General features: G+C 42.7%; 2 protein-coding genes across 3 annotated transcripts in view; one reads left to right on the forward strand and one right to left on the reverse strand.

Annotated features, from left to right (window-relative positions):
- The window catches only part of LOC307250874 (cyclin-dependent kinase 17-like), a 34,044-nt gene extending 26,572 nt beyond the window's left edge, over positions 1-7,472 (forward strand). For both annotated transcript variants that reach the window (XM_080028137.1, XM_080028138.1), the window contains exons 7-17: positions 923-1,037; positions 1,862-1,956; positions 2,187-2,249; positions 3,059-3,182; positions 3,474-3,594; positions 4,111-4,208; positions 4,381-4,486; positions 4,907-4,949; positions 5,161-5,251; positions 5,425-5,502; positions 6,191-7,472. In XM_080028137.1, the coding sequence (XP_079884263.1) occupies positions 923-1,037; positions 1,862-1,956; positions 2,187-2,249; positions 3,059-3,182; positions 3,474-3,594; positions 4,111-4,208; positions 4,381-4,486; positions 4,907-4,949; positions 5,161-5,251; positions 5,425-5,502; positions 6,191-6,228 (972 nt within the window). In that variant the 3' untranslated portion in view covers positions 6,229-7,472. The remainder of the gene's footprint in view (positions 1-922; positions 1,038-1,861; positions 1,957-2,186; positions 2,250-3,058; positions 3,183-3,473; positions 3,595-4,110; positions 4,209-4,380; positions 4,487-4,906; positions 4,950-5,160; positions 5,252-5,424; positions 5,503-6,190) is intronic.
- Positions 7,473-7,586: 114 nt separating this feature from the next.
- LOC307250867 (ETS domain-containing protein Elk-3-like) lies at positions 7,587-15,455 on the reverse strand. The gene is made up of 5 exons (XM_080028129.1): positions 15,126-15,455; positions 12,386-12,594; positions 11,242-12,036; positions 9,246-9,368; positions 7,587-8,360 (listed from the first exon to the last, which is right to left on the reverse strand). Exons 2-5 carry the CDS (start codon positions 12,590-12,592, stop codon positions 8,262-8,264), a joined length of 1,224 nt encoding a protein of 407 aa, XP_079884255.1. The 5' UTR covers positions 12,593-12,594; positions 15,126-15,455; the 3' UTR covers positions 7,587-8,261.
- Between the last annotated feature and the right edge of the window lie 1,426 nt (positions 15,456-16,881).

Here is a 16,881-nt window from a genome sequence, read left to right on the forward strand (position 1 = left end):
GCATCCAGTTCAATCAGCCCTAGAAAGTCAAGACGTAAACTCTCCGTTGCTGGACACGGACACAATGTAAACGATCTCCTGCTCGGTTTTTGTGGTGTCCTCCGATCCATCAAAAAGCAGCCCCCAAAATTCAGCCGACTTCAACTCGAGTCTCAACTCAAGATTATGGCTCGCGCGATGGCCTCCATTATCCGTGTCCCCCCTTCACGTGAGTGATATGCGCACCCGACATTTACTACTACCCACTTCAGTAAAGGAATATCCTCGGCATAAGAAAACATGGGACGTGCATGTTTAGCTTTAAGAAAGGCCAGGAGAAAAACATTGCAAAGGGCTTGACGCTGTTCTTCATTCAACTTGTTTCGCCATTTAGCAAGTGGGTGAGTGGATATTTCTTCTTGGCTAGCTTGTTTATTCGCTCCTTGCTCTTTTCATGTTTGTCGAATGGTTGAATGTTTTGGATCCTATATAAAACGCACCTGTTCGGTCTGCTTGCTGTGGTTTCAGTGCGCTCATCATTCGTTTCGAGCCACGGTACATCTTGGAGCCACCTTTCGGAAAAAACTATTTTCTTCTGCTCCGGCTCCGTTTTCCTTTTCTTTGCAAGTGGCGTAACGCCAAAGTAGCTGCTCAATGTATTTTGTTTTTTCAACATCTCCCATAGCAGTCTACTCCATTGAGGGGTGACAACATACACGTGTAATTTTGTTTTGATGACCTTATGGTTAGTTACGCAAAAGCGTGGTAGTGACCCAAGTGACGTTACGCATCCCTGATTGTAGGCGCGCATGCGTACTTGCGTACCAGTTATGTGCACCCCTGGTTATAGTGGGTGATTTTAAGGCAAGGGACAGAGTTTACTTTTTAACCCCTGACTTCTGCCACATCAATCCAGCTTCTGAAAGCTCTTCTCTTCCTCCAGGGTACGTACGCTACAGTCTTCAAGGGGAGGAGTAAGCTGACCGACAACCTGGTGGCACTGAAGGAGATCCGACTGGAGCATGAGGAGGGGGCACCGTGCACAGCCATCAGAGAAGGTATGAACCATCAATGTAGTAGTAGTTTTCCCAGAAAATTGTACCAGATTTTTGGAAGTAATTTAACCTTAGTTACTTATCACGTCAGCAAATATCAACCTTTTACACCTTAAAGGAAATTGGAACAGACTACAACTGCAATAAACACGGATGAGTTTATTAAGTCAAATAAAAAAATCTTCCTAAACTGCATATGATAGTGGGTTTGTAAATGTGAATAACGTGTGGTGTTTACCTTAGTAGGGACACTAGTGTACACTGGTACAACATGTCCACTGTTTGTTTCTTTCAAACATTTGTTAAGGAAATGTAAGGTTTTATGTAACAGTAGTACTAAATATCTCTTTTCTTTGTTTCATTGTTGAAGTATATATGTATTGTAGTATTGTTTTGGTTAATCTTTTTGTGTGGACCCCAGGAATCCCCTAATGGGGATCTTTTAAATAAAATTAAAAAAAAAATCTAAAAGATTTGAACTTAGTGCACATACTGTAAGTAACTTCACCAAAGGGTCTAAAACTACAGGTCGCTTTCCTCTACGAGAAATGCATTGTGGTCATTTAGGATAGAGAATGGATGACCAACTGTGTGAAAGAACCCAAACTTTATAAGGAGAGTGACGTTTGCAAAATAATGTTTTCTGCCTTCTACTCTGTATTTTATCTTTTTTGTTTTGTGACTTGGTTGATACGTTCTATTTATGCCACTTTGTGTTTGTCAGTTTAAGGTAAATAAGACTCATTTTAATCAGTGTTAAAACCCAGAGACATCAGAAAATCAACGTCAACTTTACTCATCCAGTTCTCCTGTCTCTTTTCCTGCAGTGTCGTTACTGAAGGATCTGAAACACGCCAACATTGTGACGCTGCACGACATCATTCACACGGAGAAGTCGCTCACGCTGGTCTTTGAATACCTGGTGAGACCAACATAAACCTCGGCCAACACTTTTCCTCTGTGACTCATGTTTTATTCAGAGCACAGATACTAAAATATTTTACATCATCATTACTATTCATGACCTATTCTGCAGCGATGAGGATGATAATAGAGGAGAGCACAACTGTGTTTGTTTGTGTGCTGGCACCCTTTCTACTTTTCTGATGCCCTTTCTCTCTCTCTGTCTCTCCCCCTCTCTCTCTCATCTAGGACAAAGACCTGAAGCAGTACATGGACGACTGCGGGAACATCCTGAGCATGCAGAATGTCAAGGTGAGCCTCTGCAGGCCGCCTGCTGGCCCAGCCAACTTCATCAACTGTCACAGCTTGGCTTTGTGGTTGCTAGTGTCAACACAAGAAGCACTGTTAGTGTGCCCCCTGGCGGTGGAGTCTAGACAGTATAGGGGGGAAAGGGGGCAAATGTGTTGTCTTAACCTTACTTTTCCACACAAAACTATTTTGCTTGTGTGCAATGTGTCCCCTTTGAAAAGGACTGAAAATAATGAAACTGCTTTTTATTAAAATGAAACTTGGGCTGTTTGGATGGAGCATTTTAATATTGTTTCTTTACAAACGGTCTGAATACAGTGTATTTAATTTAATCCTCCTCTATTCCTCTGATGATCATAAATGACCTGTTACAGCAAACGAGACCATCAGTGAAAACAACGTTGTTTTAATATAGTTATTATTAATGCCTTTTAATGCGTATGATTTCTTCCCGGGAACGATTTACGGCAGGCATACCGGACACAGCCTCTGTTTCCTGAACTAAATCAACGTTTCATCTGCTTCACCACGTCATATTACCATTATTAATCCTAAAAAGTCACATATACATTTCTTCATTGAGACACATCTGCAGTCTCTCTTACTGGAAATATTTATCCAAAGGTGCCACTAGAATCAACGGAAACTCAGAGTTCCTCGTAACTACTTAAAAGATTTAATTTGTCTAAAAAAAAAATCTTTATTCCAGAGGGGTTTAGATAACTAGCATGTAATGAAGAATCTGTGAAATCTTTGAATCTCATTGTACCAATAGGATGAAAGTTACTAACCATAAATATCTCTTTCCCCAGATCTTTCTGTTCCAGATCCTGCGAGGTTTAGCGTACTGTCACAGACGGAAAGTCCTCCACCGAGACCTGAAGCCCCAGAATCTGCTCATCAACGAAAGAGGAGAACTCAAACTGGCTGATTTTGGTAAGAAAGAAAGAAAAAAAGTATACTTACTACAATTATTTACCTGTGCAAGGTATCATTTTCTTTTGTGCCAGATATTTCTCTTCAAATGAATTACCTCCTATTTCTTTATACAATTTTGGATAAAAGTGGCACTTGCTTTCTTTATTTCTAAAGCTGCTTTGATATATATTCTACCAATACGAAGTGATACAATTCAGCCATATTAAAACTGTATGAATATTTTTTTTTGTTTTCTTAAATTTGTTTGTCTAAATTAGTTTTTATTCCTCATGTTTTTTTGCTCCACAGGCCTGGCGAGGGCAAAGTCTGTGCCCACTAAAACATACTCTAATGAGGTGGTAACACTTTGGTATCGGCCTCCCGACGTGCTGCTGGGCTCCTCTGAGTACTCCACACAGATAGACATGTGGTGAGTGGGCCTCACTCAACAGGGGGCGGATTACAACTGTTGGAAAATACTGAGAAGACTTTATGTCCGTAGCACACTGAAGATGCAAAGGCTAAAATAATCTGCAAGCAGAAAGGAATTTCACATGGCCAGTGACGATTCAGTGATTTTTGGCATAAGAACAAATGTTTCAAGCTTCTGTCATATAGTTGATGCTCTTATGAAGTGAGACAGGTGTCCTATAATCAGTTAAGGGACTTTTATGTGGCACATGGCTATTTATGAACACGCCCAAGCTGTTGGAATATGGAATTCAACTGTGACTTAATGTGGTGTAACTTTCTTTAACAAATTCCTGCCTCTTCCTTTGATGATTCATTCATTGGGTGGAATGAAACTGGCAAGTTTAATGCAAGGTTCCGGGAGTTTGATGAAAGATGTTAGTAGTAGTATCAATACAGGAGACTTGTAGTTGAGTTGAATTGGTGCCAAACCTTGTGACAGACCTACTCCCTCCTGTGTGTGTCTTCCTGCCAGGGGTGTGGGCTGTATATTCTACGAGATGGCTGCCGGCAGGCCCTTGTTTCCAGGCTCCACGGTAGAGGACGAGCTGCACCTCATCTTCAGGCTGCTAGGTCAGTGCTGCCCCCTGCTGATGGAGAAAAACACTCCACACTTACATATGATCCTTTAATCATTCGCATTAACCCTGGCATGAAGCCCCTCCTGTGGCAGCGTGAAAAGCCCCTCCAGCTGCCCACACTAAAGCCCTGACTCTAACACGGTCCATTGAATGTCCCTCCGCAGGCACGCCCACAGAAGACAGCTGGTCTGGAATATCCTCCATCGACGAGTTCAAGTCCCACAAGTTCCCCAAGTACAAGGCCCAGCCCCTCATCAACCACGCACCCAGGTAAGACTTTTCTTCTGCTACATATGGATGTTCCTTTGTGCTGCAGTTCAACACGTTTACACATGAGGTTGTTTCAGATATGTGTGTAGCAGTCCTACACCTGTACAGTTTCTTATCACTGCCCCCTTCACCTCTCTTATTAGCCCTGTAACCACTGAAGATGGAAATGATCAAATGTTTGAAGTCATACCCAGGTATAAGAGAAGAGCCGCTACTGTACGTAGAGTGCTTTAGCTTTTAGACAGTCAAACATTTAGTAGTATTGGTTTGTTCAGCTAGTGTGTGCTCTGTGTCACTTCCTGTAAGGAAATCCTGTGGAATAGTTGACAGTGTTTCCTTCCTTACACTGGCATGCGTCCGTGCTCACCCCCCCACCTCTGCTGACCTCTCTCTCTCATGCTCCCTCCCTCCCTCCCGCAGGTTGGACACGGATGGAATCGACCTGCTGATGTCATTCCTAAAAGTAAGTTTTGCTAGAACTGCCGGGCACGAATGGGATGCTAAAAGCAGTGTGACATATTTTTCAGCTATTTTAGGGCTGTATTTTTAGAAACATGAAGGCGCGCCAACACATTCACATGCAATCAATCACACATTGCTGACCCAATTTTTTCTAAAATGTGTTTTTTTCGTTCTTTAATTACTTTTTTGTTTCTTTGACTTCGAATTTTCAGTATGAGTCGAAAAAGAGGATCTCTGCTGATGAAGCAATGAGACAGCCGTACTTCAGGAGCCTGGGGCCACGTGTGCACACACTGCCAGAGAGTGAGTAATGAAATGTCAGCGCAGTAATGCAGACTTGGCAGAAGCCGCTAGGTACAACACGAAATGTGTTGCTATGCACTGTGAGGGATCGGTTACAGCCTCATAACAAAGATTCTCTTCTCCTGGCATGATGTTGAGTTATTTTGCACTGACTGACTCTTTATGTCTTGCAGACGTATCCATATTCACACAGAAGGAAGTCCAGTTGCAGAGAGATCCAGGCTACCGGAACTCGTCGTACCCCGAGTCAGGTGAGGAATAATGCAAGAATGATAACTTTGATCGCTTGTGTTTCCAAAATTGGGTGTAGCGCCTCCCAAATGGGACGGCACATGAGTTGAGGGGTGGAGGGGAAGACTTGAGGCATAGACACACTGCATGCGGTGAAAGGGACTTGTGTGGTTTAGTGTACTAAAAACAACCGGAAGTTGATTCTTGTGGTTTGGCTGCTGATTTGGACAGCTGCATCAGTTAAGTCAAGTCAATGTATCTGTATATAGCCAGTTTCACATATAACTTGTTTTTATTATGTGTAGGTTAAACATAATGAACGCCCATTTAAATAATATAATAATAATCAAATAATGGAACATTTAAGTTTTCTTCCGAAAGCAAAGTAATGATAATTGATTAATTGATAGTTGTCCGAACACCCATGGGCAAACTGAAAAACTGATGCTGCTAACAGTAATTTGGGAAACGTTTTAATGGTACCAATTTGCCAAAATGTGAACAAATACAGTCTAAAATGTCATAGCCCACTGCATTTCTCACAACCTGTTTACAGCCCTCAAAGCATTATGTGAACTGATGTGAAAACTTACTGATTATTTATCCCCCGCACTATTTATACAGTATGTTATCTGAGTGGGAATCCCCCAACTGTAAACAACATTAAAAAGCTGAATAATTGATGCATCCTCTTTGTGTCCCCTTCAGGCAACGGAAAGAGCAGAAGACAAAGCATGCTGTTTTAGATTTTCTGGACTGTATTTTTTATTTATTTTTTTTGGGAAGGAATCTCCGAGCTGTACAGTCTCGCTGATGGATCAGTAACCTACGATGGACGTTGGCGTGGATCATGATCATCATCACCATCACTCCCCCCAAAACTGCTTGGGAAACTCTTCCACAGTGCTCTCCCACTCCCCTTTCCGCGTTTGGCCTGAACCTGGCCTAAAAAGAGACATTTATATACTGTACATCTATATTTATTGAGAAGAGAAATTTGCTGCTGAATACAACTACTGTTTAGATTCTAACTGGCTCAGTCACTTTAATGCAATGTGTATAGGTTTTTTGTTGTTGTTGAAGTGGTGATATTTTAAGTGATTATTTTGTCATGAGTTCCATTTTCCTACATACAAAGCTCCACCTCAAAGCTCCTCAGTGTGTGTGTGTGTGTGTGTGTGTGTGTGAATGAATGTGTGCGTGTATGTTAATGCCGACAAACAGAGGGATGTTTCTGCAGCAACTCGAAAAGGCTTTGATTTTCTGTTCTCAGCTGCACCCATCATTTGTGTGACCATTTACTCTGAAGATTTTTGAGGCCAGCTTTGATACAACTGATCATTTTATCCTGACTGGAGGCTAATATGAGAGCAGTGTTGCCAAACTCTGTGCGGAAAAAGATCACGTTCTTGTCAGATGCTGGCATATCATTCCAGGAGGCTGCGGTCTCTTGTCGCGACCAATGAACAAATGCAAGAGGGGGAGAAAAAAAGGGCAATGTAGAATTAATAAGGGCATTACAGGATTAGTTCCGCCTCTTTAAATTCATCAGAAAATATTTAAGTACGGTGAACAAGCTCCTCAGCCCTTTTTCCGCCTCAATCTGACACAGATTTTCTCCCCCAGTCTGTTACAAAGTGTTGGAATCTGCGATGCTGCCTTTGTGCATTACAGATGTGTTCTCCTTTCTGCCATTCCCATCGCCATCAACTGTAAAAAATGAATCCTTTTTATTTTTCTGGATTGCCTCCATCATTGTGTTGCATGACTGCTCTGTCGTATGAGGAAGCACACAGCCACTGAACTCCTGATTCAGGGAGAACTAGCTATAGTCCTGCCCCTAGTGAATACGAGTCAGTCTGTATTTAACAGTATTACAACAGATGTTTTGTATGATATTCTTTAACTTTATTTGTGGATTATTGTTATTGGTGTGGGATTTTGTTGCAGATGCCCCTCCATGAGCTTTTTGTTTTGTTTTTCCAGAGTAAAGAAAATAAAATATAAAGTTTAAACAGAAATCCTATAAACTGGTGATGATTTATTTCCTTGTTGTATATTTTGTTTTATCTACTGTTAAATGTTTAACTTAACGCAGTTTTCAAGCATTCAATGCTTTGTTTATTGAAAATGACAAGACATTCTTCACAATACAAAATGATACAGAATACAAACTGTATACCAAGTCCAGTATAAAAAGAGAACATTACAAGTGTTACAAAAGCATTTCATTGATTTGAAATCTCGTCTTCATTAAAAAGGTTTTTGAAAAAGAAAAATATAGGACAACAAGGCACAGCCGGTACTATCTGAAAAGCATAGTGCATACAATACATACAATACCACACAAGAGAAACAACCAGTTTCACATTGTGACAAAAATTTAAGAAAAAAAAAAGATTTAATTTTTTTTTAGACAAGTTTAAAAAATCCAAGCTCACTGCGCAGAATGAGCAGCTTGGCTCGTCTAACACGAGCTACACGTCACTACTGTCCATCAGTGGACAGGGTCATGTGGAAATGTGCTGTACTTTATCACAAGGAGCCGGGCGTCTCACAGACGCCGTGGCGTATGGCTTTTACCAAGTGTTTTCAACCACTGGAATCTGAAGCAACTCAAGTGCAAAACAAGTGAGGTCACATACTGTCACGTAGGACTTTTTTTCTGAAGCAAAATGAAAGAATAGGAGTCGCTGCTTGCTGCAGAGGATGATAATGACGGCGAGAAACTTTCAACCAGACATGGAGGGCTGATGGGAGGTTTTTCACAGACCCTGGATCAGGATTTGTGGGTGGTGGGGGACAGGAGCAGAGAGGAGGGAGTTCCTTCCAGGTTTGGCAGAGGCATAGGCATGTGTCCGTTGATTAGGCTAGGGAACTGTGGAGGAAGAGAAAGGGGCTGAGAGTTAGCGAGGAGGGGACGGCGGCTCTATGAAAGCTGCTTTCCGGTGAGGAACTGCAGCATTGTCATTGCTCTGGTTTCCTGTTTTTTTATACATTGTGCCTCTTCCTTCTCGTCTCTGTCCGCCCGTACCTCCGCACAAGAAGGAGAAGTCAAACAATATTTGTGCACAAAGAGTCTGTTAAGTGTTCTGTGTGTGTGTGCCTGTGGAGGGGGTGTGGTGTACGTGTGTGTGTGTTTGTGTGTGTGCGCTTCACAAATGAGGAGCAGCTCTCAAACCAGTCCACCCTGTTCAGACCGGCTCCCCTGGGCTCAAACAGGAAGTATTCACAGGATTTCCTCTCCCTCTCGATGCGCTGAAACAGGACACCTCTGCTGGACGTGCTTATTAAGTCTTGACTAGTTTCACCACCGTTGGTGTAAAAAAACAGTGTTTTTAAGTTTTGTATGTGCTTTATAAATAAAATATAAAATCAGGGACATCAAGACCCATTTTGTTTCAGACTGAGACTTTTTAGTTTTAATTAAGGACACATTCGAGGGGCCAATGTTAATGTTCATTATAGTCATAGCGTGTATATGTAAGGGTATTAAAACTGGAGTCAAACTGTTTTTTACTTGTTGTGCATGGGTTTATCTTAATAAATACAATTTAAAATTCTGTCATTATCCTCATTTGAACAACTGCCTGGAAGAACGGGAAATTTCACCTGCATATGCTTCCCAACTTCCCCCTCGGCTTTCAAACACTTCCAGTAAGCAGCGCTTCTGTGAGCAAACCTTTTGTTCTCATATCCTGCTATTCACATGCCCGTCTCTATTCCTCTCTGCGTGTGCACCTGGATTGGGTGTGTTTGTTACCTGGAAGAGGGAGCTGTGGCCCTGCAGCCGGGCGGGGCTGAGTGGAGCGACGGGGCTGAGGCTGCTCCAGAAGTGGATGCCTGACAAAAGTGGACTGTGAGCGAGCAGCAACCCAGAAGGAGTCTGTTAGAGAGGAGAAGAGAGATTATATGTCAATAAGAAGAACAAAAAAAAGAGTGAAGACAACATTTTTTTTCTTCTCTTTTTTTTTTAAGGAAAACACTGGTTGGAAAGCATCGCTCTGAGGACTTGGGTAATGCGAAACATGCTGAAATGGTAAATGGACGTGTATTGGCGTTTGGAAAAACAAACTGACGGAGCAGGAAGGAAGTCTGTGGTTTCTCCCCCAGTATACAGGGGTGACGTGGGGAGGAGGTGGGGGTTGTTGTTGATTGGGAGGGGGAAGAAAGGGGGAAGGGGGGGGGGCACCTCGAGCACTTGGAACACCAACTGAAGAGAAAACATATGAAATCAATTTCTCCCTCTCTCCCCTGGTCTTCTCCCCCCTCCCCAGACTTTCCCCTGTGTCACCTCAGAGAAGTGAGCCAGTGTTGCGGAGGGACTCAGCCCTGCTCCCATTATTAATGGAATTATTGGAACATATGGCATCACTTAGGGCCTCTTCTCCCCCCCCCCTCTCTCATAGGTTGGACTTGCACAAGATTTTCTGTAAATCGTTTGTTTTCCTCTGATCTCACTTTTTTGCGCCCTCATAAACAGAGAGTTTTAGCGTGGCGTTAATGCCTTTTCTCGATGTGTGGATAGACTACTGATGTGGCGTGGAGTCATTTTCCTTAGAAACAACGCCAATGTAAAGACATTTATTGAATGAAATAAACAGTATGATTAAATAGCAGTTGATGCTTGTAGCAGGGCCTTTGGGGTTAGGGCAAAGATCAAAACAAACCAAAAAGAACACGGCTCGATGACTTTGGCTCTAAATGTGTGGCAGAAAACGTCTAAAACCTGGATCCACAGTATAGAAATTGAGGCAGGAAAATAAAAAAAAGAGGTTGTAAAAGCAAATAGTCAGATTATATTCTACAAGCACTTTAATTGATCAAACTGTAGTTTGAGTATAGGCCTATTTCTCCCAGGCCTGTTATTTGCAGCAAACACTCGCGTGGTAGATTTGGCCTTACCCAACATAACTGTTTATTGAAGTTATTTGAAAGGTTAAATCCCAAACCAAACAATGACACATTACATTTGTCTGAATTTGAATAGTTTTGCATGTAACCTTCCTTTAGGACTTGAAAGTGCCTGTGCATATTTTACACTAAAATCCTACAAATTTATCTTTTTTTAATGCCTCTCCTCAAACGTCTGTTTCTTGAGGAAGTTTGGGCTCAAGTGAATACTTAAATAAATATAGAGGTAGCCTTTCCACCAACCCATGCCAGGCTGTGTCAGATGTCTCCTGCCGCTTTAGTGACTGACATCATTCTCTGGATAGATCCCATCATCTCCCCATGGCTGGCAAGGCCACGCAATAACATAGCATCACACAACACAGCAGATAGCATCACAGAAGTATCCTCTTTCTGAGATGAGATTCGATTGTTTTGGGGCTCACTGTGCTTCAGCTGGCACAGAGGGACTTGATCTTCAGTCCACCTTAAATTACTAAGAGATGAAATGAGAGAACTAGTAAAAATGTGTCAACGGGTAGATTTAGGGTGTGTAAACATGTCTCTACTAGATAGAGATGAAGCAGGTTTTAGAGCAGGTGTGTGTGCAGATTAGAACCTAACAGGCTAACTGTAATAAACAGTGTTTATCCTGTTCTTGCTCACATTGGGTTAAAGGCCGGGGAAACACCTTAAATGGGTCACCACTCACACAAAGTGCTAACAATCATGATTTAGAGACTTTTACCAGCTTAATATTGTGTCTGTAAAGAGGGAGGAAACTCATTTGAACATGAGTAAGACACACACATTACTGGACTGCTGCCCAGAGGAAGTTATAGTGGTGTGTTATTCAGATAAATCACCTGTGCAGTGAAGAAGGCTGGAGTGAGTGAGCCGGACGGCAGTGCGGGGCTGTTGAGGGCGATGGAGCCAATGTCGCTCCCCGCCAGCAGCAGGGACGGGGCGGAGATCTCCAGAGCTTTGGGCTTTCTGCTTTTTGGCGGGAGTCCATCTCCTTGGTTACTACTGCTACTAGTAGAGCTAATTCGACCACTGCTGCTGCTGCTGCCCCTCTTGTCGGGGGGCTGCAGGGCCCGCTCCCTGTGCCCGGAGGAGAGGTTGAGGGGCTGAGCGCTCTGATCAGAGTACCCCCCCTCCTCCTCCTCTTCCTGGGCTACGGGGCTCCAGCTACGGCGGGGCTGGCTGTGGTGTGGGGAGGCTGGGGAGTGGAGCCTGGACAGCCTAGGGGAGCCGTAGGACTCGGGCTTGATGGAGGGAGGCGAGCCCCGGTCACTGGTGTTGCTGCCAAAGCGGATGACTGAGCGCGGGGGCTCTTCGTGGCGCTCCCTTAGCGCCCGGAGCAGCTCGGGCTGGTGCTGCAGGGAGCTGATGCTGAAGGAGGAGTAGAGACCTGAGCGCAGGTAGTCATTACGACACTGCTGCGCCCCCAGGGCCGCCAGCGCCCTCCTCTGGGCCTCCTCCTCTGCCTCCTCTTCCTCCTCCTCCTCTACCTCCAGCTCAGAGGCCTCGCCCTCGTGGAGGGGGAACCGTCCAGAGGCCAGGCCCATCTCCACCGCCTGGGGATCCATCTTAAGGATCTCAGGGAAGGACACAAACTTGTAGACAAACTTCTGGCCGATCACCTTCTTGATGATGTTCTGCAATATCAGACAAAAAAACCTCACTATTATTGAGTAGAATTCTTCTCAACATTTTATTTATGTACAGCAAACTGCTATCAATCTTGTCAGCATATAGGGGAAATGCAATACGAAAAGCCATACAAAAACAACTGTGTGTGAGAGCGCTACATCACATCCGGATTCCTACAGCGCGTTTGACGAGAAAGAGGAAGTGGAAGTGTCTATCAAGGGAGATTGTGGGTTTAAAGAGAACAACAAGGAATCAGTCGTGGTTCTACTACTACTCAAAAAGCTGCAACAATAACACGAGCAGTTGGACTTTTATAAAGAGGTAGCTCCTGCACATTAAGCCCGTGAGACTCACCTTGTCGTAGTAGTAGCGCAGGGCTCGACTCAGCTTGTCGTAGTTCATGTTGGTCTTGTTCTTGCGCAGCCCCCACAGCTTGGCCACTTCCTCTGACTTGAGGAGCTTGAACTCGCCGTCTGTGGACGTCCAGCATATCAGGTGCTTGTGGCTTTGGTCCAGCAGCAGCTGCAGCAGGAACTGCCACAGAGTGATGGCACTGTCCATGCCTGCAGTGAGCAAGGTCAGAGTGAGAAGAAGAGCACACATTCAAGCCCCTCATTGGTTCTTTTTAAAATCATCATATATGATCTCTGAAGGCTTCACTACCTGTAGCTTTTTTCCCTCTGCAAGACAAATATGGGAAATAGTTACTCAAAACACATCAGCTGATGGAGAAAGCACCAAAACTACATTCAGTAGGCCTACACATACCACCTGCCAGTTGCTGCAATGACAGAATAAGCACGAGTCTCAAACCTCAGAGGTGAACAAGCTGGCTCCATATTTAAGACCTATATTAACTAACACACCTTATGTATTAATAAAGAGGCTTTAGAACAAGAAGAGCTGATGTTTCATACTAACTAAATGCATTTTTTTTGCCTCCCCTGATTTGAGTCTTGCTGGCACGCTTTACTGCATACAGACTAAATTAGATTACTGTCTGAGGAGGGAACAGCCAGTTTGAGCTGTAACATGTGGTGTAAGGAAGAGTAGACTGGTGATGAATAGAACAGTGTGTTAAAGAGTGCAGTGTAATGTAGCAGCAGCAGCAGCAGAAGAGAAAAAAAATATAAGGAGGAACAACAGCTCAAGCCAGAAATATGCTGCGGTTCAACCTGGCCCTCTCTCCACAGGAAGTATGACGGGCCCAGGGTGGGTTATTCCTTTAATAGAGGAATGTGCAGCCTCCAAACTCCTGTCTGCATGCGAGGAACTCACATATTAATAGTCGGTCACCTACCACAGATGGCAACACCAGAAGAGTGCCGAATGATGGATAGTACATTGGTAAAAGTGTCTAATAATCGATTAATTGTTCCGTAATTTGTTTAGTTTAAATTACAAAACGTTGCAGTTGAAAGTGAGAATTAGCTGTTTATTTCTAATTTTTGTATCATTGTAAATTCATTTATTTTTATTTCAGTTTTGGATTTTTGATCGTTCAAAACAACATTTTGAGGCCATGGGTTTCTTTCATTTCTTTGACCATTTCTTGATGTTTTAAAGAACATTTTTTCCACACAAGGGAAACATTTCAATATTAATTGGTTGGAGATTTACACCAGGAAAAAACGCATATTGATTGGTCTCAAATTCAATATTTTGTTTACTGTAATGGGCTGTAACACCTAAGTATCGAAAATGGTTCAGTACCAATAATTGGTAGCCTATATATATTATTTACACAACACATATCCCTACATAAGTATGGGTTCTCATCATGTATTTTTATCTGTGGATGTGTGGAGTGATGTTTAATAACAAAGACGAGCGACTGGCCATTCGACCACTACATATCTCTTTCCAGAGAAGATAGGGTTGAGCTTGTTTCCGACACTCGCTCTCCCCTGAGTTTTCTATCTGCCATGTGAAACTACAAACCTGTCAAAGTCAGGACTTCCTCCTATTCTACTTTCAAGGACAAATTGGTGAGGAGAGGGGATCCCACAGCAGGTGAGCGTTTCCCCAGTACTGCCACACTTCCCACAAAAATCCCGAAGCCAGGGGGGTCAAAAGATCAAATCATTGTCCCCTTTCCACAGATCCACCCATTAACCCACTGTGAACCCAGACTTCAGTTTTTATAACAGCTTAAAGCAAACGTAAAGCTTGCCAATGTAGAGCTGCTGAACTGACAGGTCTATTGAGGAATTAGGCAAGAGTGACTTTTACATATTCACCTTTGCAAGATGCTGCAAATAGCACAGATGAACTTTAAACAGTGGATCCACTAATATAAGTCAACGTTCTCCAGGCATCAGATGATTTTTAATATCAAGTAGGCTAGAATAACATAACATGACTGCTGATGCCTTGTATGCAAAGGTTAACAACAAAAAGATAAAATCACACATATCAGTCTACAATGGCGTAACAACTCTTTCTAGTAATGGTTTTGCTCGGGAATCAGGAGCCTTGCCGCGGATGCTCGGACGGAGAAGTCCACGCTGAGCGCACAAAGCCATCCAGTGTTGTTGGCTGAACGGAAACTCCTAATGAGATTAGATGGTGTGTGCAGACATTACTTAGCCATGACTAAATCCACTCTCTTCCTGTTCGCAAACGGTGGAAAATTAAACATGGGCGCATAAGAAAAGCATCTCTAAACAGCGGGCACAACAGAGGGCTGTCTTTTGCACCACTCGTCTTTTGTTTGCCACTCTTTTCATTTCGGGGAGGCTACACACTTGTATCCGGGACTTGAAAGTTGCAGTAGGCTAACTGTTACGCACACAGGTCTGTCTGGATCTCTATTCTGCCCCACTGACTCATTTTCAAGATGTTGCCCGGACCGGAAGACGGCACAACTGTGCCCGAATCGAAATGTGTAACATTGTCGCGTAAAACGAAATAACTACACACGATCCGAAAAGTTTTAACACAATGAAGGAAACGAATAGGACTAAATGTAAACAGTGAATACGATCGCCCATAGGCTACTAATTACTATACGTGATTTCGAACTACCTCGACAAGACACCAATTATCAAACACATCGCTGTTCATAGAAAGATGTCAGTATATTTGACGTTACCTGCGATCTCTGACTGGGTCTTTGTGCCTCGGCGAAACTTTACGGTGAAGCTTCTGTGATTCCTTGTTTTTCCATGCTTACTTCTGGTCTACACAGTTGTGCTGGACTGAAATAGGATCCTGGGCTTTTTCTTTTTCTGAGCAGGAAGTTGGAGCAGGCAGACACAGAGCCGGCTGACTTCCTCTCCCCTACGATTCCCCAGGCAGTTTGCCGTCTGTGTAAACACACTTTTCCTCCCCTCCTCTTCTCCTCTCTTCGCCTGCCCGCTGACGGCAGCAGTAGGCTTACTTTTACTCACTCTGTGTCGGCACACATGCTGATGCAGAAACTCCTTCGGCCCTTAAACTGACATCATCAGACCCACAGCCTACTGCGATGCGTTCAGGTATGCCTCGTTACTTCCAACCACAGGGCAAAAAAATTGTGTGGTTTTTGGAGAGAAGTTGCACGAGGGACAGGCAAAAAGGAAATAAAACCAATACACTATTTTCATAACATTTAGACAAAAAGAAAATGGAAGGTAAATTGAATATTACATAGGCCTACAACTTTCATATAGCCTAATACATGCTTTATAAGATCTCACTATTTAAATAAATTATAAAATGTGTATGAAAAAATGAGTCTAGAAGCACAATACAGAAATCTTTACACAAGTTTATGACGTGATATTTATTTAGCCTACTAGATCTACATACCTGTAATTTTAATATTATTAACATATTTTCAATTAACTATCTATGAATCTTTTGACTAATTATTGTGGAAAGAAATGACTATCAATACTTATATAATACAAATCAGTTTTTCAATACACGGTAACACTTTACAATAAGGTACACAAAATTGTAGTAGCTACTACATACCTACTACATAGATATGTGTTACCTACTACATAGGTTTTTTTTGTGTTACCTACTACATAGGGTTTTTTTTGTGCTACCTAACACATAGGTAGCACAAAAAAAACCTATGTGTTAGGTAGCACAAACAAAAACCTATGTAGTAGGTAACACAAAAAAACCCTATGTGTTAGGTTTTTTTTTTGTGCTACCTAACACATAGGTAGCACAAAAAAAAACCTATGTGTTAGGTAGCACAAAAAAAAACCTATGTAGTAGGTAACACATATCTATGTAGTAGGTATGTAGTAGCTACTACAAATTTGTATACCTTATTGTAAAGTTACCCCTTCAGTTGTTGCATGTCTACTTAGTAGTTTCCTATTGTTACTGTGCAGGAGAGAAAAACTAGGATCGGACCACCAAAGCTGGAAGTTTGGGACAAGGCGTTCAGATTTTCAGTTTTGATAATAACATGTAGGCTACATCTTAACTTATATACTAATATTCATGGTTTAACTGGAAGGTACGGGTTGACGTGCAACCGAGGTCCTCAGCAGGTTTTGAACTGGTAATTGTGCAAATATGTTGGACGTTCCTATGGCGGCCAAGGGTTCACCAAGAGAAGAAGCAAGTGATACAATCGACTACACTGCAGCTACGAGTTTGTAATATTTTACTACAGTTTATGTTGGTTTGTCATAATATCAATTTGAGTTTGTTGTTGATGTTCTTCAAATAATTACGTACTGTACGTTTTTTTTTAAAAGTATTCCTGTCAATGTCAGCGGTCTAACGCCATCACGTGCTGCTCCTTCAAAGACTTCAAAGACCTGCACACTTCAATTTTTTGCCTTTAGTTGTGTGTTTTAAAAATCACGTGAACGTTGGGGTCCAAACATCAGTGTGACCCA

The sequence above is a fragment of the Ammodytes marinus genome, assembly GCF_949987685.1.
Source record: "Ammodytes marinus genome assembly, chromosome: 5".
NCBI lineage: Eukaryota > Metazoa > Chordata > Actinopteri > Uranoscopiformes > Ammodytidae > Ammodytes > Ammodytes marinus.

Coding starts and splice junctions, on each gene's coding strand:
- LOC307250867 (XM_080028129.1), bottom strand. CDS start 12,592: ATGGACAGTGCCATCACTCTGTGGCAGTTCCTGCTGCAGCTGCTGCTG. Junction 12,037..12,385: donor TGCGCTACTACTACGACAAG/GTGAGTCTCACG, acceptor CTGATATTGCAG/AACATCATCAAGAAGGTGAT. Junction 9,369..11,241: donor CAGCCTTCTTCACTGCACAG/GTGATTTATCTG, acceptor CCTCTCTAACAG/ACTCCTTCTGGGTTGCTGCT.